This window comes from Gymnoscopelus microlampas, assembly GCF_963454915.1.
Source record: "Gymnoscopelus microlampas genome assembly, chromosome: 1".
In the NCBI taxonomy this organism is placed as follows: domain Eukaryota; kingdom Metazoa; phylum Chordata; class Actinopteri; order Myctophiformes; family Myctophidae; genus Gymnoscopelus; species Gymnoscopelus microlampas.
Window position 1 is genome coordinate 60,064,833 of NC_139962.1, and position 25,806 is coordinate 60,090,638.

A 25,806-nucleotide genomic window follows, 5' to 3' on the forward strand; every position below is an offset into this window, starting at 1 on the left:
GACACTATACATACTACATTTTAGCCTTTGCATATCCTGCAAGGTCGTCAAGGCTAGGGCAAGTGCTACGGGCTGAGGTGGAGTCTGAAGAGGTGAGTCTTCAGATTACGGCAGAAGATTGGTGGTGAGTCTGCAGTTCTAATTGCAATGGGGAGTTCATTCCATAGTTTGGAGACTTAACTCTCTATTGTATTCTGGTCTTTCTACAGCTACAGGAGAGAATACTGACCCAGACCACTTGAATCTGCTGCTGAATGGACTTGAACAAGAACCAGCTTTCACAGTGAAAGGAAACTTCAGGGAACATTACTAGGAGTGTTCTCAGAGCTTCATTCAGAGACTAAATGGCTTCCTCGTCGTCTCTTTCAGAAGAGGATTTTTCCTGCGCTGTGTGTCGTGACATCTTTAAAGATCCTGTTGTCCTGGCATGTAGCCACAGCTTCTGCAAAGCCTGTCTGCAGGAATGGTGGACACATAAGGGAACAAATGAATGTCCAGTTTGTAAGAAAATAAGCAAAAGAAAATCTCCACCCTGTAACCTGGTTCTGAAGAACTTGTGTGAGGCCTTCATCCAGGAGAGACAGCAGAGACCTTCAAAACGTCAGAGAACTTCATCTGGGCCTGAGGATCTCTGCAGTCTGCACACTGAGAAACACAAGCTCTTCTGTCTGGAATGTCAACAGCCAGCGTGTGTTGTGTGTCGAGATTCTAAAAAACACACCAACCACAGTTTCAGACCCATCGATGAAGCTGCACTGGACCACAAGGAGGAAGTCCAGAAATCGCTGAAGCCTTTACAGGAGAAACTGAAGGTATTTAATACAAATAAAACTTCATTCGAGCTAAGAGCAAAATGCATCAAGGCCCAGCTCCAGTCAACAGAGATTAAGATCAAGGAACAGTTTAAAAAGCTCCATCAGTTTCTACAAGAGGAAGAGGAGGCTGGGATCACTGCACTGAGAGAGGAAGAGCAGCGGAAGAGTCAGGTGATGAAGGAGAAGATTGATGCTCTGAACAGAGAGATATCAACCCTTTCACACACAATCAGAGCCATAGAGGAGGATCTGAAAGCTGAAGACGTCTCATTCCTGCAGAACTACAAGACCACAGTGGAAAGAGCCCAGCTCACACTGCAGGACCCACAGTCGGCCTCAGGAACACTGCTAGATGTGGCCAAACACCTTGGAAACCTGACCTTCAGAGTCTGGGACAAAATGAAGGACATTGTCTCTTACACTCCTGTCATTCTGGACCCCAACCATGGCTCCAAATGCATCCTGTCTGATAATCTGACCAGTTTAAGACGTAGAGAAGAACTGCAGCGTACTGACAACCAAGGCTCTGTTGCCTATATCTGGGGTTCTGAGGGCTTTAACTCAGGGACTCACAGCTGGGATGTTGAGGTTGGAGACAATACACACTGGCACATGGGAGTGATGGAAATGTCTGCCAAAACCTATTGGGTTATAAAGTTACAGAATGGTCAATACAGTGTACAAAACAGAGGTGTCTTCATTCTTGTATTGAAGCAGAAACCCCAGAGGATCAGAGTGCAGCTGGACTGGAATAAAGGAAAGCTGTCCTTCTTTGATCCTGATACTAACACACACATACACACCTTCACACACACTTTCACTGAGGCACTCTTACCATACTTTCGCACTGAAACTCTCCCTCTGAAGATCTTACCAAGGAAGGTCAGTGTAACCCTGGAGTAACATCATGATTGATGATGATAATGATGTTGATTGATGACTATGACAATACTGTATTGATTCTGATACCGTATTCTTTTTACATATAGTCTATGTGTGGAGGGCCAGGCAGGTGGTTTCTGTTCTGTTGTAATATGATTTGCATTTTTATTACTATTAGTATTGTTGTTGCTACCCATAACTTTATCTCCCTTTTCTGTATCAGCCTTATCTCTTACTGCTGTACAGCCGTTGGCAAGTTAAATAAATGTCTAAATATCTATTATATTATTGACATTGAGTTTTTAATATTACTCAGTTTTATAGAATGGAGATGATTTGAGTTGTGGTCTAGGTAGGATATTCAACATTATGAAGTGCCTAAAGCAGCACTCAAAATGAAGTGACTCACACAGAGGCCTATTAGCACATAGCTCTACATATGCATATGGTATTATACTAAACTTGACCACAACTGAAATACTTTTGTAATGTGTTTAACCCTGAGGGGGAACCAGGGGGGTCCCCAGCTAAATGACTGATAATTGGAACCAAATGAACACTTACGAGTCTGTAACTCCAGCAGGGGTCTTATGGGGGTCCATCGTCTATAATGCACACCAAACAGGGGTCCTCGATATTGATATTTAAAAGCTTGATAATGTATATGACAATTGCAGTTTTCACAGACATTACACTGCCAACAATACACCATGTTTCCACCCTCTGAGTCTTATAGACCCACAGAGTGGTCCCTTAATATACATATGCATAATGAATATGCATTAATAATATGTTGAACTTAACCATACCAGAACTGAGGGAGTTCCAGGGGACCCCCAGCTAAACGATTGATACTTGGAAACCAAATGGACCCTGGGTGGATCCTGGGTGGGTCTGAAACTCCAGCAGTGCACAATTGCAACCAAATGGACCAATTGTACACTGTTGGAGGTCCATCGTCTAATGCATTGCATACCAAACTGGGGGTCCTTGAAATGAATCAAATCAATAGACTAATTAAAAATCATGCACAACATTGGAAACAAGTCCGCAAGGACTTTCATGAACAGACCTGTTAGACAAAGTATTTTAAATGTAATTGTGCTGTTTTACATGTTTTGCCTAATAAAATATTCAATCAATCAACATAATATGAGTAAAACAAGAACATTCTAAATTGATGGTTAAGAAGTTAATTTTGGTTTGTCTTAGGACAAATTGTGAAACTGTCTTATGTTATGTTAACTACAGACTTTATTTTCCGTATAAATAAAAATCCTATGGGGAGAAAGCAGTAGAAATCTGGGGACCTTATGTGTGAACTCACTTTGGGTTTTACATGTACTTGCATAGTGTAAATCCCTCTACAATGAACCTGTTTGAAACTCAGCCACAACAGCTGCAAACATGTCAACGTTGTGAAATTCTACATGCTTATGATTTCAACAATAACATTTTTTTCTTCTGCATATTTTTGTGCAGTAACATTTGTCTGAAGGGCAGTTTAGTGAAGTATAAATTAAGCTTAAACATGTCCTGATGTGAGTCAGTATATACACTTACTGTGTATGATAGTGTGTTTATTATAAATGTCAATTTAAGCACTTTTATGTAAGAAAGTGTCACCAGATGTAAGCATTATTTTCCGTTAGAAAAATCCACCAGATGCACCTCCAGCCAGAAGACAACTAACTGTCATCAGTAAAGAAGCAGTTGGACGTACAACATAAAATACCAATACTGTGGACTTTTTTTGCCAAGTTTTATTTCAATCACTTTAATTTGAGTTATTTGTTATTTGTTTATATGGTCATGTTATGCATTATTGATGCCTCAGCTGTCACGTTTACATTGTTTTGCTTTAAAGATAATTATAGCCTATTCATTCTAGTTCAGGGGTCTTCAACGTGGTCTTCAACCAAGGACACCCTAGCTGAGAGAGAGATGAAGCAGGGACCCCTCTACTCTATATTGTATAAAATTGTGTTTCAGATTAAAGTTTTTTTTTTTTACTTAGTCTGCTCTTTTTTCCCTCTACACCTATAGCCTCTTTGCCAAAAATAGCAGATGTACAAGCTCTCTGCGAGACGTTGAGAGCTTGTAGATCTGCTGTTTTTGGCTAAAAGTTCTCCTCAGAAAAGGGATGCTAGGGTTCAAGTGGTTAAGGTAAAAAAAAAAAATCATATCACACAAAGATTTGGCGGACCCCCTGTAGTAACTCTGAGGACCCCCTAGGGGTCCCGGACCCCCTGTTGAAGACCCCTGTTCTAGTTCGTTGTATTAGTGTATCGCTTGACTTTTATTTTGAACTGCCAAGAAACAGGAAGAGTGTTGTGGATCCCGGTCTGTAAACTATTGCACTATTCGTACACGCTGTAAACAACGTAACGAGACGCATCCATGATCCATGTACCTACAAACACGTTTTTATTTGTGTTTAAACACCTGGCTAAGAGCACAAGGTACGTGTTCATTCTACAGTATGTTGTGTTCTATGTTGTCACCAAGTTAATAAGTTAATAGGCTACTTTGATTATAGCTGTGGTTCACATGACGCTCGTCTCTCCCAAGCGTCATGGCGGACCTTCAACCTGCTTTTGTCACTTTCTCCATACAACCCGTACAGATACATAAACGTTCAGATTTCAATTATAAAGTACTTACCCCACGGCCACAAATGTAACAAGTTGAAACGGGTGGGTCTAAGTACCCGTATCTTCCGTATTGTTCAATAAAAAGTATTGTAATCCGATCGGTGGTAATTTTCTCATTTTTTTCGCCATATGCTCATCTACGCGACCCTATCATTTGGGAGGTGTAATTGCACTCTTGACACATTAACGCTGTGAGAAAATGTCCAAAAAATGTTTTTTTTATTGAACAATACAGAAGATACGGGTACTTAGACCCACCCGTTTCAACTTGTTACATCTGTGGCCATGGGTTAAGCACTTTATATTTGAAAGTTTATGTAGATATACGGGTTGTAAATGGAGAAAGTTTCAAAACTAGGTTGAAGTTCCGCCATGACTCATGATATGACAGTCATGTTTCAGGGCTACTTTGATCAGAGTCCAGACTCCAGGGCATAGCAAAACATCCTAAAGGGGGCTTCAACATGTCACTTGGTAGCGGTGGCCCCCGCACATGTTAGGATTTTTGGTTGATGGCCAGAGAGTACATAACGAAACTTCTACACATTGAAAATACTATGTTACAAGTAAAAGTCCTGTGTAAGAGTACAAAAGTAAAAGTACAAAATGATTGGTATCAAAATGTACTTCAAGTACCAAAAGTAAAATGTTTGAAAATAGCAGATCAAGTTCACACGTTGTGAGCTTGTAGATTGGCTATTATAATAAATAGCCTATGTATAAGATGTAGTGGAGTAGAAGTAAAAGTATTACAAATTGGAAATATTCCAGTAAAGTAAAAAAAATATCTCAAAATTGTACTTAAGTGAAGTACTTGAGTAAATGTACTTTACACATTTACCAGTAGTTACTTTACACTACTGGTAAAATATGCGAGTGAGTGAAACTCAAAGATACTAGGCCCAATAAGGGAATTACTCTTTCAATTCCTATGCAAAATACTGTAAACTTGACAGTAAAATTCATACACTAACTTAAATGGTATAGATAGACAATTCTTTCTTTTTCTTTTAAATTTGAATTTCACTGTCAAGCTAAATATAACTGTTGAAAGGAATTTATGCCTATGATTTACAATTAATAATGTTTTTTCCTGTATTATAAAGTACTGAGACATGATAATTATTATATTATGAAGGACAGGGTCAAAACAAAACAAAAGAACAAAAAATCCTAAGCAGCTGCTCAAAATGTTACTTGCATAGTCAAGTGTTTTTATGTATGTATGTATGTATGTATGTATGTATGTATGTGCTTCTTGGGACGTGTTTGCCACTGCTGCTAAATATATACAGTATAATGCCTTTTTCTCTTGCACACATTTGACACTGCTGCTAAAATATATTGTACATGAGGTTTATCATACTGTTGTCTGTGTATCATTAATTTTATGTTTATCTTGTGATAGCACAGTCTCTGCGGAATATGTCACTCAACATGTCACTGCTTGCATGGATAGGACAAATAAAACCTTATTGATTCTGCTTGAGGAATTTTGACCACATCATATATTGTCATCGACCGTCGCTCTCTAGTGTAAAACGTGTCTTTATGTACTCTCTGACCCAAAACATGGCTGCGGCTATTACGCCAAGCCTTAAGGTGTGTTTTGGAATAAACTTTTCATAGCCATCAGTTTGAGAGACCATCCGCGATCAGCTTGAGATGCTTACAGTTATGGGGATGTTTGTGTGTGAGGACTAAAACAGGACCAAGTGGGATTTTGACACATGGGATGTAGACAACATGTTCATGTTTGGTTGGAGTTTGCAGACTTAACTCTCTATTGTATTCTGGTCTTTCCACAGCTACAGGAGGGAATACTGACCCAGACCACTTGAATCTGCTGCTGAATGGACTTGAACAAGAACCAGGTTTCACAGTGAAAGTCAACTTTAGTGAACATTCTACTAGAAGGAGTGTTCTCAGAGCTTCATTCAGACTAAATGGCTTCCACATCGTCTTTTTCAGAACAGGATTTTTCCTGCTCTGTGTGTAGTGACATCTTTAAAGATCCTGTTGTCCTGGCATGTAGCCACAGCTTCTGCAAAGCCTGTCTGCAGGAATGGTGGACACATAAGGGAACAAATGAATGTCCAGTTTGTAAGAAAATAAGCAAAAGAAAATCTCCACCCTGTAACCTGGTTCTGAAGAACTTGTGTGAGACCTTCATACAGGAGAGACATCAGAGACCTTCAAAACGTCAGAGAACTTCATCTGGGCCTGAGGATCTCTGCAGTCCACACACTGAGAAACACAAGCTCTTCTGTCTGGAATGTCAACAGCCAGCGTGTGTTGTGTGTCGAGATTCTAAAAAACACACCAACCACAGTTTCAGACCCATCGATGAAGCTGCACTGGACCACAAGGAGGAAGTCCAGAAATCACTGAAGCCTTTACAGGAGAAACTGAAGGTATTTAATACAAATAAAACTACATTAGAGCTAAGAGCAAAATGCATCAAGGCCCAGCTCCAGTCAACAGAGTTTAAGATCAAGGAACAGTTTAAAAAGCTCCATCAGTTTCTACAAGAGGAAGAGGAGGCCGGGATCACAGCACTGAGAGAGGAAGAGCAGCGGAAGAGTCAGGTGATGAAGGAGAAGATTGATGCTCTGAACAGAGAGATATCAACCCTTTCACACACAATCAGAGCCATAGAGGAGGACCTGAAAGCTGAAGACGTCTCATTCCTGCAGAACTACAAGACCACAGTGGAAAGAGCCCAGCTCACACTGCAGGACCCACACATCCCACAGTTGTCCTCAGAAACACTGATACATGTGGCCAAACACCTGGGAAACCTGACCTTCAGAGTCTGGGACAAAATGAAGGACATTGTCTCTTACACTCCTGTCATTCTGGACCCCATCACTGGTCCAAAATTCATCCTGTCTGATAATCTGACCAGTGTAATACGTAGAGAAGAACTGCAGTTTACTGACAACCAATTCTCCGTTGCCTTTATCCGGGGTTCTGAGGGCTTTAACTCAGGGACTCACAGCTGGGATGTTGAGGTTGGAGACAATACATACTGGCTCATGGGAGTGATGGAAATGTCTGCCCCCAAAACAAATTGGGGTTTAAGTTTACACAAAGGTAAATACAATATAATATACAGAGCACAAAGTCCAGCCACAAAGCTCGTATTGAAGCAGAAACCCCAGAGGATCAGAGTGCAGCTGGACTGGAATAAAGGAAAGGTGTCCTTCTTAGATCTTGACACTAACACACACATACACACCTTCATAGACACTTTCACTGACACACTTGTTCCATTCTTTGCCACTGAAACTCTCCCTCTGAAGATCTTACCAAGGAAGTTCAGTGTATCCCTGGAGTAACATCATGATTGATGATGATAATGACGTTGATTGATGATTATGACAATACTGTACTGATCTGATACTATCTTTTTTTCTTACCGTATATTGTGTGGATACTGTGTTGATAGTCTTTGTCCTTTATCTAATTGGCGGCATGACAATACTTTTTTTTTTTTGCATTTTATTACTACTAATATTGTTGTTGCTACCCATAGCTTTATCTCCCTTTTCTGTATCAGCCTTGTATCTCTCACTGCTGTACAGCCGCTGGCAAGTGAAATAAATGTCTAAATATCTATTATGTTATTGTCATTGAGTTTTTAATATTACTCAGTTTTATAGAATGGAGATGATTTGAGTTGTGGTCTAGGTAGGATAATCAACATTATTAAGTGTCTCCTAAAGCAATACTCAAAATGAGGAGTGACCCACACAGTGGCCTATTAGCACATAGCTGTACATATGCTAATATGCTGAACTTGACCACAACTGAAATACTTTTGTACCTTGAGGGGGTACCAGGGGGGTCCCCAGCTAAATTACTGATAATTGGAACCAAATGAACACTTATGAGTCTGTAACTCCAGCAGGGGTCTTATGGGGGTCCATCGCCTAATGCACACCAAACAGGGTTCCTCGATATTGATATTTAAAAGCTTGAGAATGTATATGACAATTGCAGTTTTCCCAGACATTACTTTACACTGCCAACAATACACCATGTTTCCACCCTCTGAGTCTTATAGACCCACAGAGTGGTCCATTAGCAGAAGGACCCTTAATATACATATGCATAATGAATATGCATTAATAATATGTTGAACTTAACCATACCAGAACTGAGGGAGTTTTGCCTAATACAATATTCAATCAATCAACATAATATGAGTAAAACAAGAACATTCTAAATTGATGGTTAAGAAGTTAATTTTAGTTTGTCTTAGGACAAATTGTGAAACTGTCTTATGTTATGTTAACCACAGACTTTATTTTCCGTATAAATAAAAATCCTATGGGGAGAAAGCAGTAGAAATCTGGGGACCTTATGTGTGAACTCACTTTGGGTTTTACACAGTGAAACATATTATGGACATGTTACTATGTAAATGAACCTGTTTGAAACTCAGCCACAACAGCTGCAAACATGTCAACGTTGTGAAATTCTACATGCCAACGATTTCAACAATAACAGTTTTTTCTTCTGCATATTTTTGTGCAGTAACATTTGTCTGAAGGGCAGTTTAGTGAAGTATAAATTAATCTTAAATGTGTCCTGATGTGAGTCAGTATATACACTTACTGTGTATTATAGTCTTTATTATAGATGTCAAAGCACTGTGAAAGTGTCACCAGATGTAAGCATTATTTTCCATTAGAAAAATCCACCAGATGCACCTCCAGCCAGAAGATGAAACTGTCATCAGTAAAGAAGCAGTTGGACTTACAACATAAAATACCAATACTGTGGACTTTTTTTTTGCCAAGTTTTAGCAATTGATTATATGCTCGGACTCGGTGGTGGCACTGATGGCCTTGCAGGGTGGGAGGTCACCGGTTAGGCCGGATCTCATTTGTGAACTGCAAACTGCACTCTATAGGGTAGAACGGGCTGGAGTGGGGTTCATGTGGGTACCAGCACATGTGGGGGTGGAGGGAAACGAGGCGGCTGATGTGGCAGCCAAAGAGGCCCTGAGGAGGGAGGAGGTGGATGTGGGCATAGCCTTGGGGATCTCAGAATACCGCAGTAAAATAAAGGAGGAGATAACCAGGAGGTGGCAGAAGGAATGGGAGGAGGGAAAAAGGGGAAGGTTTTATTACAACATACAAAATAGTGTTAGGGGAGGGAACGGCACTCTGGGGAACAATAGAAGGGAGCAGGTCATAATGACAAGGTTGAGGCTTGGACACTGTGGGCTAGCAGGGGGACTGGTTCAAATTTGGAAACATGGAGATGGACTGTGTGAATGTGGAACTGAAGAAACTGTACAGCATGTGTTAATGGAATGTGCCAAATATACAATGGAGAGGAGTGTGCTGTTCACTGCAGTACAGTACTTGATGCAGGGCTGTCTTGCATGATCTCACTGAGGAATATACTGAAACCGGAGGAAAAGCAAAGTGCAGTGGTGACAGCTGTTATGGAGTTCCTTGTGGACACAGGCATGCATTAAGGTATAAGGTCACAGTATGAAAAATGAGCAGTACCTAAAACAAACAGTGTGAGGCAGCAATACGCGACAGGCGTCTAGACTGCCGGAAAGCCAAAAGAAGAAGAAGAAGAAGATCTGTAGCGTAGACATTGAAGTCAACGTATCGAGAGCGCGTCCACCATCCATGTACCTACACGTTTTTACTTTTGTTTAAACACCTGGAAGAGTACAAGGTATGTTTTCATTCTACAGTATGTTGCGTTGTGTTCGTCGATATGTTGTCACCAAGTTATAAGGCTACTTTGATCATATCATAGTAGTTATGACGCTCGTCTATTTCAATTATAAAGTGCTGCCCCCACGGCCACAGATGTAACAAGTTGAAAGAAACGAATGGGTCCGCACATATTAGGATTTTTGGTTGATGGTCAGAGAGTCTGAGTACATAACGAAACTTCTACACATTGAAAATACTCTGTTACAAGTAAAAGGTCTGTGTAAGAGTACAAAAGTAAAAGTACAAAATTATTGGTATCAAAATGTACTTCAAGTACCAAAAGTAAAAGTAGCCTACTAAAATGCTTGTAGATTGGCTATTATAATAAATAGCCTATGTATAAGATGTAGTGGAGTAGAAGTAAAAGTATATGGAAATATTCCAGTAAAGTAAAAAAATACCTCAAAGATTGTACTTAAGTGAAGTACTTGGGTAAATGTACTTAGTTAAATATGCGAGTGAGTGAAACTCACAGATACTAGGCCTAATAAGGGAATTACTCTTTCAATTCCTGTGCAAAATACTGTAAACTTGACAGTAAAATTCATACACTAACTTAAATGGTATAGATAGACAATTTTCTTTTTCATTTTAATTTCACTGTCAAGCTAAATATAACTGTTGAAAGGAAATTATGCCTATGATTTTTTACTGAGATATGATACTTATTATATTATGAAGGACAGGGTAAAAAAAAAAGAACCAAAAATAGAAACAACTGAGAATCCTAAGCGTCTATTCAAAATGTTACTTGCATAGTCAAGTGTTTCGATGTATGTATGTATGTGCTTCTTGGGACGTGTTTGCCACTGCTGCTAAATATCTACAGTATAATGTCTTTTTCTCTTGCACACATACATTTGACACTGCTGCTAAAAGATATTGTACATGTCTAAAGAGGTTTATCATACTGTTGTCTGTGTATCATTAATTTTATGTTTATCTTGTGATAGCACAGTCTCTGCGGAATATGTCACTCAACATGTCACTACTTGCATGGATAGGTCAAATAAAACCTTATTGATTCTGCTTGACTATTCATTAATGTGCTTATTTAGGGTTAGGAATTTTGACCACATCATATATTGTCATCGACCGTCACACTCTAGTGTAAAACGTGTCTTTATGTACTCTCTGACCCAAAACATGGCTGTGGCTATTACGCCAAGCCTTAAGGTGTGTTTTGGAATACACTTTTCATAGCCATCAGTTTGAGAGACCATCCTCGATGAGCTTGGGATGCTTACAGTTATGGGGATGTTTGTGTGTGAGGACTAAAACAGGACCATGTGGGATTTTGACACATGGGATGTAGACAACATGTTTGGTTGGAGTTTGGAGACTTAACTATCTATTGTATTCTGGTCTTTCCACAGCTACAGGAGGGAATACTGACCCAGACCACTTGAATCTGCTGCTGAATGGACTTGAACAAGAACCAGGTTTCACAGTGAAAGTAAACTTTAGTGAACATTCTACTAGAAGGAGGTTCTCAGAGCTTCATTCAGAGACTAAATGGCTTCCTCGTCGTCTTTTTCAGAACAGGATTTTTCCTGCGCTGTGTGTCGTGACATCTTTAAAGATCCTGTTGTCCTGGCATGTAGCCACAGCTTCTGCAAAGCCTGTCTGCAGGAATGGTGGACACATAAGGGAACAAATGAATGTCCAGTTTGTAAGAAAATAAGCAAAAGAAAATCTCCACCCTGTAACCTGGTTCTGAAGAACTTGTGTGAGGCCTTCATCCAGGAGAGACGTCAGAGAACTTCATCTGGGCCTGAGGATCTCTGCAGTCTGCACACTGAGAAACACAAGTTCTTCTGTCTGGAATGTCAACAGCCAGCGTGTGTTGTGTGTCGAGATTCTAAAAAACACACCAACCACAGTTTCAGACCCATCGATGAAGCTGCACTGGACCACAAGGAGGAAGTCCAGAAATCACTGAAGCCTTTACAGGAGAAACTGAAGGTATTTGATAAAGATAAAACTTCATTAGAGCGAATAGCAAAACACATCAAGGCCCAGCTCCAGTCAACAGAGATTAAGCTCAAGGAACAGTTTAAAAAGCTCCATCAGTTTCTACAAGAGAAAGAGGAGGCCGGGATCACTGCACTGAGAGAGGAAGAGCAGCAGAAGAGTCAGGTGATGAAGGAGAATATTGATGCTCTGAACAGAGAGATATCAACCCTTTCACACACAATCAGAGCCATAGAGGAGGATCTGAAAGCTGAAGACGTCTCATTCCTGCAGAACTACAAGACCACAGTGGAAAGAGCCCAGCTCACACTGCAGGACCCACACATCCCACAGTTGGTCTCAGAAACAGTGATAGATGTGGCCAAACACCTGGGGAACCTGCCCTTCAGAGTCTGGGACAAAATGAAGGACATTGTCTCTTACACTCCTGTCATTCTGGACCCCAACTATGGCTACAAATGCATCCTGTCTGATAATCTGACCAGTGTGAGACCGAGAGAAGAACTGCAGCGTACTGACAACCAGGGCTCTTTTGCCTCCACCCGGGGTTTTGAGGGCTTTAACTCAGGGACTCACAGCTGGGATGTTGAGGTTGGAGACAATACACACTGGCACATGGGAGTGATGGAAATGTCTGCCAAAACCTTTTGGGTTATAACGTTACAGAATGGTCAATACAGTAGTCTACAAAACAGGGGGTCCTGCTTCATTCTTGTATATAAGCAGAAACCCCAGAGGATCAGAGTGCAGCTGGACTGGAATAAAGGAGAGCTGTCCTTCTCTGATCCTGATACTAACACACACATACACACCTTCACACACACTTTCACTGAGGCACTCTTACCATACTTTGCCACTGAAACTCTCCCTCTGAAGATCTTACCGAGGAAGGTCAGTGTAACCCTGGAGTAATAACATGATTGATAATGATGTTGATTGATGATTATGACAATACTGTATTGTTTCTGATACTGTATTGTTTCTTACTGATACTGTATATTGTGTGGATACTGTATTGATACGGTCTTTGTCCTTGATCTAATTGACGGTTGTCTGCATTAGTTGCTGTCAATGTCCATTTTCATGACAATACTGTGCTGATGCGGTATTTGTTTTTTTTGTGATACTGTATATTTGACCCATTGACACTTCTACTGTACATTATACATATGTAGTCCTTGTGTGTAGGGCCAGGCAGGTGTTTTTTTGTTCTGTAGTAACATGGTGTCTGGTACTCTATAGTCCATTTTCACACGGCGGCCATTTTGGAATTTAACATTGCGTTGCTGTGGCAACTGGGGTGCCATTTCATTGACTTAATGGCAACATGGCCGCCGTGTGAATATGGTCTATTGTCCCAGTATATTGCTACCTGCTGAGCTTTTTTTTTTTACTTCTTTTTTTTTTAACCTTTTTGCATTTTATTACTGCTAGTATTGTTGTTGCTACCCATAACTGTATTTCCCTTTTCTGTATCAATCTTGTATATCACACATTCTCACTCCCAACTAGTCACTTAATGAAGAACCGTCAGTAGCCCCTAAACGTCCGATTATGAAGGTCCTGGTTCCCCTAAAAGTCCGATTTTGCAGTCCTGGTTATTTCTCCCTAACGCCCTAAAAAGTCCAAACGGGACTATGTCGTTTGCGCATGCGCAAATGAACGTTCAACATAGTGTGGTGGGTGTGGTGGATTGCTCCATTTACAACGCTAACGTCCAGGTCATAAACGATCAGATTTCAAATATGAAGTGCTTAACTAAAGGCCACGGATGTTATAATTGTGTACGTTCCAGCTTGAGTACCCATATCTTCCGTATTGTTCAATAAAAAGCCTTTTAATCCGATCGACGGCCATTTTCTCCGTCTTTTCATCAGCTTTCAACTATGCGATCCTATCGGTCGGGAGGTGTATTGCACATTATAACTCTATGCGAAAATGGCCGACGATCGGATTAAAATGCTTTTTATCCAACAATACGGAAGATATGGGTACTCATGCTGAAACGTCGGCATGTATAACATCCTGGGCATTTAGGTAAGCACTTCATATTTGAAATTTGAACGTTTGTGTAGACGTTACAGTTGTAAATTGAGCAATTCATCACACCAGGTTGAAGAATGTCCATGACCGTCATCTTTCAGGCCTACCGCTGATAACCATTAGCACATTGGTTCTCAAAGTGGGGTCCGGGGACCCCCAGGGGTACTTGAGGGGGTTCCAGGGGGTCCCCAGCTACAGTAAATGATGGACAGGGACCAAATGGACCCTTATGGGTCTGTAACTCTGAGAGTGTACAAATGTAACCAAATGGACCCTAACAGGTCCATTTGGTTCCATTTGTACACTCTCAGAGTTAAATTAACATTGATTTTACAATATGAATGTGGGTCCCAGAGACCTACATGCCATTAAATGGGGGTCCGTAGCCTAATGCATGTCAAACTGGGGGTCCTTGAAATTAAAATGGTTGAAATCACTGCTAGAGAGCCGTAAAAATCTTCTCTTATGGGGGTCCCTGGCTTATCTTTTGAAATGGGGGTCCGCGGTCTAATAAGTGTCTATTTGGGGGTCCTTGGCACGAAAAAGTTTGAGAACCATTGCATTAGCACATGAAGTCAATTCATTGTTTAATTTCAAATAAGTTTAATTTCACTTATACCACTTCATTCTGTTGTTTCTATTTTACTGCTACAGCAATTCATCACAAGGCTTTTTCTTTACTATTTAGCATAAATATAGTCCTGGTTATTTCTCCCTGGTTATTTGCCCCCCCCCCTCCCCCTTTTTGTACATACTTTTTATTTTATTTTGATCATATTTTGTTTTGTATATATTTCATTATTTTCTCTTGACCTTTTTTGTACATAATGGTATATATTTTTTTCCCCCTCTGTATTCTTATGTTGATTTTTGAACTGTTTGGTTGCTACTATATATGTCTATGAAATTAATTCAAGGACCCCAATGGAAACAAGCCCGCAAGGACTTTTTTGGCCGGACCTTTTAGACAAAAGCATTATAAATGTAACTGTGTTGTTTTACATTCTTTTGCCTAATAAAAATTTCAATCAATCAATTCAATCAATCAATCCCTAACGCCCTAAAAAGTCCAAACGGGACTATGTGGTTTGCGCATGTGCAAAGGAACGTTCAACATGGTGTGGTGGGTGTGGTGGGGATTGCTCCATTTACAACGCTAACGTCCAGGTCATAAACGATCAGATTTCAAATATGAAGTGCTTAACTAAAGGCCATGGATGTTAAAATGGTGTACGTTCCAGCTTGAGTACCCATATCTTCAGTATTGTTCAATAAAAAGCCTTTTAATCCGATCGACGGCCATTTTCTCCGTCTTTTCATCAGCTTTCAACTATGCGATCCTATCGGTTGGGAGGTGTATTGCACATTATAACTCTATACAAAAATGGCAGCCAATCGGATTAAAATGCTTTTTATTGAACAACACGGAATATACGGGTATTTTTGAGGGATCGTACATAATTTTAACGTCCGTGGCCATGGGGTAAGCACTTTATAGTTGAAATCTAGACGTTTATGTAGATGTACGGGCCGTAAATGGAAAAAGTGCAAACATCAGGTTGAAGTGTCATGATATGAAATCTATCTATCTACATTGGACTGACACAACGTGAGCTAAGAGACGTGGTTTAAATGCAACATAACACACATCACCACCCAAACAAACCTGGAAATATTCTGTGCATTTTCATATTTTGTTGATCATTTTTCGATAAGTGTTTGTTGAGAACGAGAGATTTGTTTAACTTTTCCAACCCCGTGACGTCACGTCAGATTACTTCCGCATTCCGCGTGTTCGTACTCATGTCTCTGTCAGTGTCAATAAAGATCTGACAAAACAAATGTTTTATGATCTATCTAAACGTTCAAATGTTTTAAAAAGGTGCTGACCCTATGGCCACGGATGTTACAATTATGTGCGGGCCCTTAAAAGTACCCGTATCTTCCGTATTGTTTAATAAAAAGCATTTTAATCTGATTGGTGGCCATTTTATCAGAGAGTTGTAATGTTGCGTGAGTGCAGTACACCTTTCAACCCATAGGGTCAGGTGAAAACATATGGAGAAAATGGCCAGCAATTGGATTAAAAGGCTTTTTATTGAACATTACAAAAGATAAAGGTACTTTTGAGAAGCCATACATGATTTTAACATCTGTGGCCATAAGGTAATAATTTTATATTTAAAGTGTGAAGAGTTATGTTGATGTACAGGCTGTAAATGCAGAAGTGCAAACACCAGGTTAAAGTTTCGCCATGACTGCCTTAATGTATTATGGTTTCCAAGTGCTATACTGCCACCGGACATAAACATTAAAACAGATCAAATAATTAAAATCTTTTTTTATTGTTTTTTAACACCCTCCCTCACTAATTGGATGATGCTGAGTCGAATCGTGGGTTACATCAATAGTCTACAATTTTTCAATTAGAAGTTATAGATTTTTGAAATATAAAGTTAAGCTTTTCTCACATTTTTCAAAAATATTTTTTTTTAATTAAAAAACACATTTTCAGACTCAGAAAAGGACGTTGAATTGAATGGGATAGGTCTCGATTTTTTTTTAACTTTTGGGAAAGTGGTTTAAACAAGCGTTAAATTGTCATAAACGTGAGTTTTTTTTCACAAAAATATTTTTTTTATTTTTTTATTTTTTCGACCCTTCCAACCGCTTACTGAGATGATTTCGAGTCGAATGGTAGGTTACATCAATGGTCTAGAATTCTTTAATAAGAAGTTATCGATTTTTGAAATAGTTCAAGGTTTAGCTTTTCTCACATTTTTTTTAAAATATTTTTTTTTATATTAAAAAACACCTTTTCAGACTCAAAAAAGGACGCTGAATCGAATGGGATAGGTCTCGATTTTTGTAAACTTTGGGAAAGTGGTTTTGTCAAACATTGATTTGTACGTGCGGTATCGAGCACCTAATCTGTGATAAATCAATGGAGATATTTTTTAAAAATCTGAAACTTCTCTCCATCCATGTTGAGAGTAAGCCGGATTTATTGGAACCAATCCTGATTTTTTCTGACACTGATAAGTTCAAAAGTTCACCGAAAAGACTGCAAAGGTCGACGCGGCCGAAACAATTGCATTTGTTTTAATATCTCAAATACGATAAGGACTTATAGTCCAATGTTTGGATATGTTGTTCAACTTGCCAAGACGCACGCATGGATATCTTGTTTGTCCCTAACCGACATTTTTACCAATTTCTGAATTTGGCTCTCAGTATGGGTGAACGTTCTACGACTCCATGTACCTTATGTCATTGTCAGAAGCAAACGTTAGAAGTGTCGTAGCGGGACAAACAAGACATCCATACGTGCGTCTCGGCGAGCTGTACAACATATCCGAACGACGGATTCTAAAAACGTATCGTTAAGGAGATATGTCGTGTTATTTTGCGAAATAAGTTGAGATTAGTCCCCAGCCATTTAAGGAGAACGGTAAGGCCGTGTGCGAGAAGAGTTATACGAGCACGTTCGGGGTGGCGCGCTGATGCATATACTGGTGTCCGATTTTGTTTTTACTATTTTTGAACAGTTTTTCGCTATTATCTCAGCCACTAGGGGGCGAAAACACAATCGGACAACGGATTCCGTATCTGTTAATCAGCCCAAACGCGCCAATATAAGTTTCCTCACACGAGGACATGTGGTTGCGAAAGCTAGGGTTACGCGCTTTCTCGATTAACTTGGCCACTAGGGGGCGAAAACACGATCGGACAATGGATTATTTATCAGCTCTTCAGCGCGAACGCGCCAATATAAGTTTCCTCTCACACGGACATGTGGTTGCGAAAGCTAGGGTTACGTGCTTTGTTGATTAACTTGGCCACTATGGGGCGAGAACACGATCGGACAATGGATTATTTATCAGCTCTTCAGCACGAACGCGCCAATATAAATTTCCTCTCACACAGACATGTGGTTCTGAAAATTAGGGTTACGGTCCTTCTAGAATAACTTGGCCACTAGGGGGCGCCGAATCGGACAATGGATTATTTATCAGCTCTTCAGCTCAAACGCGCCAATATAACTTTCCTCACACATGTTATTATTATTATTATTATTATTATTACCCTTATTATTATTATTACCCTTATTATTATTATTATTATTACTAGACCATACCCGGTCGGCGCAGCGCATCCGTGGGGGGATATGCGCACATGATCTGGCAACCCGGGAGGCAGTTTGTCCCATAGCTGGGCAGCCGCAGCTATGGGACGACATTCTTTGACACAAAAACGCTAATAAGAAGATGGGATTTGATTAAATTGAAAAACGGGCTTCACAGTTGCGTTCAGATTGTAATGGTCAATGGCTGTGTGCAAAATCAGAGCAATTGGTCCAGCCAGTGAGGAGAACCGGGTATCTTCACTCACGTACCACTACACTCACGTACCACTACAGAGGTTACTAGAATTATAGTAGGATTATTCCAGTGTGTTACTGCTCTATACATTACATTATTATTCCAGTGTGTTACTGCTCTACATTCAATTATTACCCTTATTATTATTATTATTACCCTTATTATTTCAGTGTGTTACTGCTCTATAATTACATTATTATTATTATTATTATGATTATTATTACCCTTATTATTATTATTATTATTATTATTATTGGAATACAATACACACGGGGTGCCTTAAATATTATAAAATGAATTACAAAAGCGATATCAGCGTTGCATCATTTCGTTTAAAGTACTGAGAATTGGGAAATACTCCAGTAAAGTAAAAATACCTCAAAATTGTACTTAAGTACAGTACTTGAGTAAATGTACTTAGTTACTTTACACCAACGCCCTATAGAACAACAAACAGCAATTATTTGATCTGTTTTAATGTTGTAATGTTTATGTCCGGTGGCAGTATAGCACTTGGAAACCATAATACATTATGGCAGTCATGGCGAAACTTTAACCTGGTGTTTGCACTTCTGCATTTACAGCCTGTACATCAACATAACTCTTCACACTTTAAATATAAAATTATTAACTCATGGCCACAGATGTTAAAATCATGTATGGGTTCTCAAAAGTACCTTTATCTTTTGTAATGTTCAATAAAAAGCCTTTTAATCCAATTGCGGGCCATTTTCTCCATATGTTTTCACCTGACCCTATGGGTTGAAAGGTGTACTGCACTCACGCAACATTACAACTCTCTGATAAAATGGCCACCAATCAGATTAAAATGCTTTTATTAAACAATACGGAAGATACGGGTACTTTTAAGGGCCCGCACATAATTGTAACATCCGTGGCCATAGGGTCAGCACCTTTTTAAAACATTTGAACGTTTAGATAGATCATAAAACATTTGTTTTGTCAGATCTTTATTGACACTGACAGAGACATGAGTACGAACACGCGGAATGCGGAAGTAATCTGACGTGACGTCACGGGGTTGGAAAAGTTAAACAAATCTCTCGTTCTCAACAAACACTTATCGAAAAATTATCAACAAAATATGAAAATGCACAGAATATTTCCAGGTTTGTTTGGGTGGTGATGTGTGTTATGTTGCATTTAAACCACGTCTCTTAGCTCACGTTGTGTCAGTCCAATGTAGATAGATAGATTTCATATCATGACACTTCAACCTGATGTTTGCACTTTTTCCATTTACGGCCCGTACATCTACATAAACGTCTAGATTTCAACTATAAAGTGCTTACCCCATGGCCACGGACGTTAAAATTATGTACGATCCCTCAAAAATACCCGTATATTCCGTGTTGTTCAATAAAAAGCATTTTAATCCGATTGGCTGCCATTTTCGTATAGAGTTATAATGTGCAATACACCTCCCAACCGATAGGATCGCATAGTTGAAAGCTGATGAAAAGACGGAGAAAATGGCCGTCGATCGGATTAAAAGGCTTTTTATTGAACAATACTGAAGATATGGGTACTCAAGCTGGAACGCACACCATTTTAACATCCATGGCCTTTAGTTAAGCACTTCATATTTGAAATCTGATCGTTTATGACCTGGACGTTAGCGTTGTAAATGGAGCAATCCCCACCACACCCACCACACCATGTTGAACGTTCCTTTGCACATGCGCAAACCACATAGTCCCGTTTGGACTTTTTAGGGCGTTAGGGAGAAATAACCAGGACTATATTTATGCTAAATAGTAAAGAAAAAGCCTTGTGATGAATTGCTGTAGCAGTAAAATAGAAACAACAGAATGAAGTGGTATAAGTGAAATTAAACTTATTTGAAATTAAACAATGAATTGACTTCATGTGCTAATGCAATGGTTCTCAAACTTTTTCGTGCCAAGGACCCCCAAATAGACACTTATTAGACCGCGGACCCCCATTTCAAAAGATAAGCCAGGGACCCCCATAAGAGAAGATTTTTACGGCTCTCTAGCAGTGATTTCAACCATTTTAATTTCAAGGACCCCCAGTTTGACATGCATTAGGCTACGGACCCCCATTTAATGGCATGTAGGTCTCTGGGACCCACATTCATATTGTAAAATCAATGTTAATTTAACTCTGAGAGTGTACAAATGGAACCAAATGGACCTGTTAGGGTCCATTTGGTTACATTTGTACACTCTCAGAGTTACAGACCCATAAGGGTCCATTTGGTCCCTGTCCATCATTTAGCTGGGGACCCCCTGGAACCCCCTCAAGTACCCCTGGGGGTCCCCGGACCCCACTTTGAGAACCAATGTGCTAATGGTTATCAGCGGTAGGCCTGAAAGATGACGGTCATGGACATTCTTCAACCTGGTGTGATGAATTGCTCAATTTACAACTGTAACGTCTACACAAACGTTCAGATTTCAAATATGAAGTGCTTACCTAAATGCCCAGGATGTTATACATGCCGACGTTTCAGTATGAGTACCCATATCTTCCGTATTGTTGGATAAAAAGCATTTTAATCCGATTGTCGGCCATTTTCGCATAGAGTTATAATGTGCAATACACCTCCCGACCGATAGGATCGCATAGTTGAAAGCTGATGAAAAGACGGAGAAAATGGCCGTCGATCGGATTAAAAGGCTTTTTATTGAACAATACGGAAGATATGGGTACTCAAGCTGGAACGTACACAATTATAACATCCGTGGCCTTTAGTTAAGCACTTCATATTTGAAATCTGATCGTTTATGACCTGGACGTTAGCGTTGTAAATGGAGCAATCCACCACACCCACCACACTATGTTGAACGTTCATTTGCGCATGCGCAAACGACATAGTCTCGTTTGGACTTTTTGGGGCGTTAGGGAGAAATAACCAGGACTGCAAAATCGGACTTTTAGGGGAACCAGGACCTTCATAATCGGACGTTTAGGGGCTACTGACGGTTCTTCATTAAGTGACTAGTTGGGAGTGAGAATGTGTTGTGTATATCTTACTGCTGTACAGCCACTGGCAAGTGAAATAAATGTCTAAATATCTATTATGTCATTGACATTGAGTTTTTTAATATTACTCAGTTTTATAGAATGGAGATGATTTGAGTTGTGGTCTAGGTAGGATCATCAACATTATTAAGTGTCTCCTAAAGCAGCACTCAAAATGAGGAGAGACCCCACATATGCATATGGTAATATGCTGAACTTGACCACAACTGAAATGCTTTTGTAATGTGTTTAACTGACCTGAGGGGGTACCCGCAGGGGGTTCACTCCCCAGCTAAATGACTGATAATTAGGAACCAAATGAACCCTCAGGAGTCTGTAACTCCAGCAGGGGTCTTATGGGGGTCCATCGTCTAATGCACACCAAACAGGGGTCCTCAATATTGATATTTAAAAGCTTGAGAATGTATATGACAATTGCAGTTTTCCCAGACATTACACTGCCAACAATACACCATATTTCCACCCTCTGATAATGATTACAAAGGCAAAACTGGTTGCATTTAATCAAAATAGAGAATAGACATAATAATGATATGTTTCATTCAAAGCAACAACAAAATAAAGAAACCCCTTTTATTCAAGATAATCTTAACAGTGAATAAACTTCTAAATTGACGGTTATGTATACGACAAACCTTTTTTTCTGCACAAATTTAAACCCTATGGGGAGAAAGCACAAGAAATCTGGGAACCGTGAACTCACTTCTGTGTCTTAAGGCTGTCTCTACACAGTGAAACATACATGACATATACTTTGTATTTGAGTTCCATAATGTGAATCCCTCTACAATGCACTTGTTTGAAACTCAGCCACAACAGCTGCAAACATTTCAACTACTGTGAAAACATAACTGCCAATTAAAATGCTGATAATGTATGATATAATTTGAAGTGATTGATTTCGACTTGATCATTTAAACCAAACGGACAAGAATGTTACTTACTTACTTACTTAGGCCTTTAAATTCCCTGAGGAACATAGGCCATTGATGAAACTCCTCCATCCCCTTCGGTCTTGTGCCCTCCGCTCCAGTTGTTGCCATGACAGCCCTTGCGCCTTCATCTCCTGCTCTGTGGTTCTTCTCCAGGTGGCTCTAGGCCTTCCTCTTGCCTTGCGGGTTCCATGTTAGCGCCTGTTTTGTAATTGATTTATTTTGTCTTCGCAGTGTGTGCCCTATCCAATTCCATTTCCTCCTCCCGATTTGTGTTCCTATTGTGTCCTGTCTAGTGAGGTCCCACAGGTTGACATTGGAGATGGTGCTGGGCCAGTATATTCCTAGGAGGCGTCGGAGGCAGCGGTTGAGGAATGTCTGTATTTTGTTGAGTATGGTGGTTGTTATCTTCCAGGTTTCTGAACTGTAGAGTAGGGTGGATTTGACGTTTGAGTTGAAGATTTGCAGTTTGGTCTTGCGTGAAATGTCTTTTGCTTTCCAGATTTTATTTAATATGTTGAATGTGGTCCTGGCTTTGCCTATTCTAGCACTGACATCCTCATCCGTTCCTCCATCCACCGCGATTATGCTTCCTAAGTATGTAAAACTGGTTACCTCCTCTAGCTGCTTTTGGTCCATGATTATTGGGGTGTTGTTCTTATTGTTGATCCGTATTACCTTAGTTTTTGATGAATGAAAGAATGTTAGCAATAGCTAAATGATTTAAATCAGTTTAACCCTATTTTGGACTTTATTCAAAAACAGCTGATCTACAAGCTCACAACACACAGTAACGTGAGCTTGTAGATCTGCTATTTTGGAAAGATTTATAAAAATCGTGGACATAATCGTTAACACAAATCTTCTCTAAGGGGGGTCCCTGGCCCATGGTCCTTTTGGAGGTCTGTGGCCAAAATACATATCATTCTGGGGGTCCTCGACATGAACCACTGCTCCAAATGACCAAAGATCATATCTGTGCTAATGTCTGTCTGTGTGTCACATCAACGGTGTAGACCAGTGGATCGTAAGTGTGTCCATGTCAAGGACCCCCAAATGAATATGTAAGTGGACCCTTATCTGAAAATATTTTGTGCCAGGGACCCACATATAAATATTCACAAACGTAAACATGCTTGTAAATCATCTCTTTTCAATTATAGTCGATGTATATAGGGTTAAAGTGGTTACAGATATTTTATGCTGTATTAACTCATTTTGCTGGGGAACCCCTTCAAGGACCCCGGGGGTCCCCGGACCCTACTTTGAGAACCACTGACGCAGACAACCATAATGATGGCTCTCATCCTATTTCCTATGATGAAACAAGTAGCCAGTGTCAAAACTAAATGATATACTAGGCTACTGACACATATGAAATGAATCATGATGTCTTCCATTGATAAAACAATACATAGAAAAAACTGCAACATGTGTAGCTACAATGACACGTTTCAGATTATGGGGAGAAATGGGCACTATTTTGGGAAGAACTTAGCATTTTGAACCCATGGTTCAAAATGCTCACAGGTTCTCATTGGAAACAAGACCGCAAGGACTTTCATGAACGACCTGTTAAAAGGAATTATCCTTTTATGGGTTTAAACCTAAACCTCCATTGGTTGATAACTTTGACAACACAGTGACATCTAGCGGCCAAACACGTGCACACATTTGAGAACGTGTGTTTGTTTTACGTGGTGGAAAAAGTACTCATCTTTTTTATTTAAGTAAAAGTATCAATACTGCAATGTAAGACTACTCTGTTACAAGTAAAAGTCCGGCATTCAATTCACTTGAGTCAAAAGTATAACAGTATTGGAATAAAAATGTACTTAACTAGAAAGTACTAATGCAGAATGTCCCATTTCACTAGTTTTCAAATGTATTGTATAAAAAAATGCTATTTTCAAATGGCCAAATTGTATATAGGGCTGAAGTGTTTTAATAATCCAAATCTACAAAGTAACTACTAGTAACAAAAGTTTTCAAATAATTGTAGTGGAGTAAAAGTATAACATTTGCCTCTGGCTCTGAGATGTAGTGGAGTAGAAGTAAAAGTACTGAAAATTGGAAATACTCCAGTAAAGTCAAAAATACGACGTGGCATGGTAATAATAATAGCCTATCTGAAGAATGGACAGGCAGGCAGGCAGGCAGGCAGACAGACAGACAGACAGACAGACAGACAGACAGACAGACAGACAGAAAGGGGGAGGGGGGGGGGGGGGGGTTCCACGTGGAATCTGTCTCCCACCAAAACAGTGGGTGTTCGCGTGGCACCAGTGCGCGCGCGTGCCGTTGCGCAGTGCAGCACACCGGATATGTTGCACCGAAACTTGTGACCTGCCGAATTCTGTCATTCCAGACAGAGTTGTTATAGCTGCTGCCCGATGTCGCTCCTCCGGCAGGGCCGGCTAATAATAATCAGTGGTGGAAAGTATGTACATGTACTCAAGTACTGTACTTATTTTGAGGTATTTTTTACTTTACTGGAGTATTTCCAATTGTTTGTACTTTTACTTCTACTCCACAACTTTTCCTCCGAGGTGGAAAGACTGGTGATGCAGAGGTTACTCCACAACACCTAGAGGCAAATATTATACTTTTACTGCACTACAATTATTTGAAAACTTTAGTTACTATTTTATTATTACAAAACAAACTGACGAGAATGACCTTTTTTCCTAGGCTAACCCTTTTTAAATTAAATATAGATACAGAGATACTTTTCCTCAGCATTGTGTTCAGTTCTGCTATAAAGTGGTACAGGATAGGTGGGCACTAGAGACATCTGGGCACCTCGATGTAAAATTGTCTATTTAAGTTAAGTAAAGTTTACATGATTAGAACATGATTAAACATTCGACAATTGAGGTCTTATATTTCTCCAATTGCTACAAATTGCAACAACACCTGTATATCCAGTCATTTTGGGGCATAAACAAGAAGGTTGAAGGATAAAATTAAGTCTGATAATGATGTACCTTACATGTTCACATCATGCATACTTTACTTTACTTAGGACCATTTTTCTAATATATATATATATATATATATATATATATATATATATATATATATATATATATATATATATATATATATATATATATATTTTTTTTTTTATTATTATTATTATTATTATTATTATTATTTTTGGTGCATTTTGGGCAGCCATTTTGGAGAGAAATTGGGCCTCTTCTTACTTCCTTCACAGGTGTTAGCAATGATACTATAATGAAGGCTCTGTTCCATTCTGGTCAAACAGAGTCAGGGCAGGGGGCTGATATTGTGCATGTTGGCTCACTAGAAACACTAGTGGGTCTCAAGTGGTTCCTTGA

At 39.6% G+C, this 25,806-nt stretch overlaps 3 protein-coding genes across 5 annotated transcripts in view; all 3 read left to right on the forward strand.

Annotated features, from left to right (window-relative positions):
* Positions 1–7,972, forward strand: part of LOC311045164 (E3 ubiquitin-protein ligase TRIM39-like) — a 10,549-nt gene extending 2,577 nt beyond the window's left edge. Inside the window, exons 1-2 of one of the 2 annotated variants that reach the window (XM_084056974.1) lie at positions 4,052–4,159; positions 6,160–7,972. In XM_084056974.1, coding sequence (XP_083913100.1) covers positions 6,298–7,692 — 1,395 coding nt within the window. In that variant the 5' untranslated portion in view covers positions 4,052–4,159; positions 6,160–6,297 and the 3' untranslated portion in view covers positions 7,693–7,972. Of the gene's footprint in view, positions 1–4,051; positions 4,160–6,159 lie in introns of those variants that run through there. The other variant, XM_084056975.1, reaches the window with a different exon arrangement.
* The window catches only part of LOC311045181 (E3 ubiquitin-protein ligase TRIM35-like), a 26,714-nt gene extending 13,413 nt beyond the window's left edge, over positions 1–13,301 (forward strand). The window contains exon 3 of one of the 2 annotated variants that reach the window (XR_014600750.1): positions 13,274–13,301. Coding sequence is in view for 1 of the 2 variants with exons in the window: in XM_084056992.1 (XP_083913118.1) it covers positions 345–1,718 (1,374 nt within the window). In the remaining variant the exon portion in view is untranslated. Of the gene's footprint in view, positions 1–209; positions 1,896–13,273 lie in introns of those variants that run through there. The other variant, XM_084056992.1, reaches the window with a different exon arrangement.
* On the forward strand, positions 9,962–13,513 carry LOC311045203 (E3 ubiquitin-protein ligase TRIM35-like). The gene is made up of 2 exons (XM_084057003.1): positions 9,962–10,057; positions 11,478–13,513. Exon 2 carries the CDS (start codon positions 11,617–11,619, stop codon positions 12,985–12,987), a length of 1,371 nt encoding a protein of 456 aa, XP_083913129.1. The 5' UTR covers positions 9,962–10,057; positions 11,478–11,616; the 3' UTR covers positions 12,988–13,513.
* The last annotated feature ends 12,293 nt before the right edge of the window (positions 13,514–25,806 follow it).

Excerpts from the sequence above, each read along its gene's own strand:
- LOC311045203 (XM_084057003.1), top strand. The coding sequence starts at position 11,617 with ATGGCTTCCTCGTCGTCTTTTTCAGAACAGGATTTTTCCTGCGCTGTG.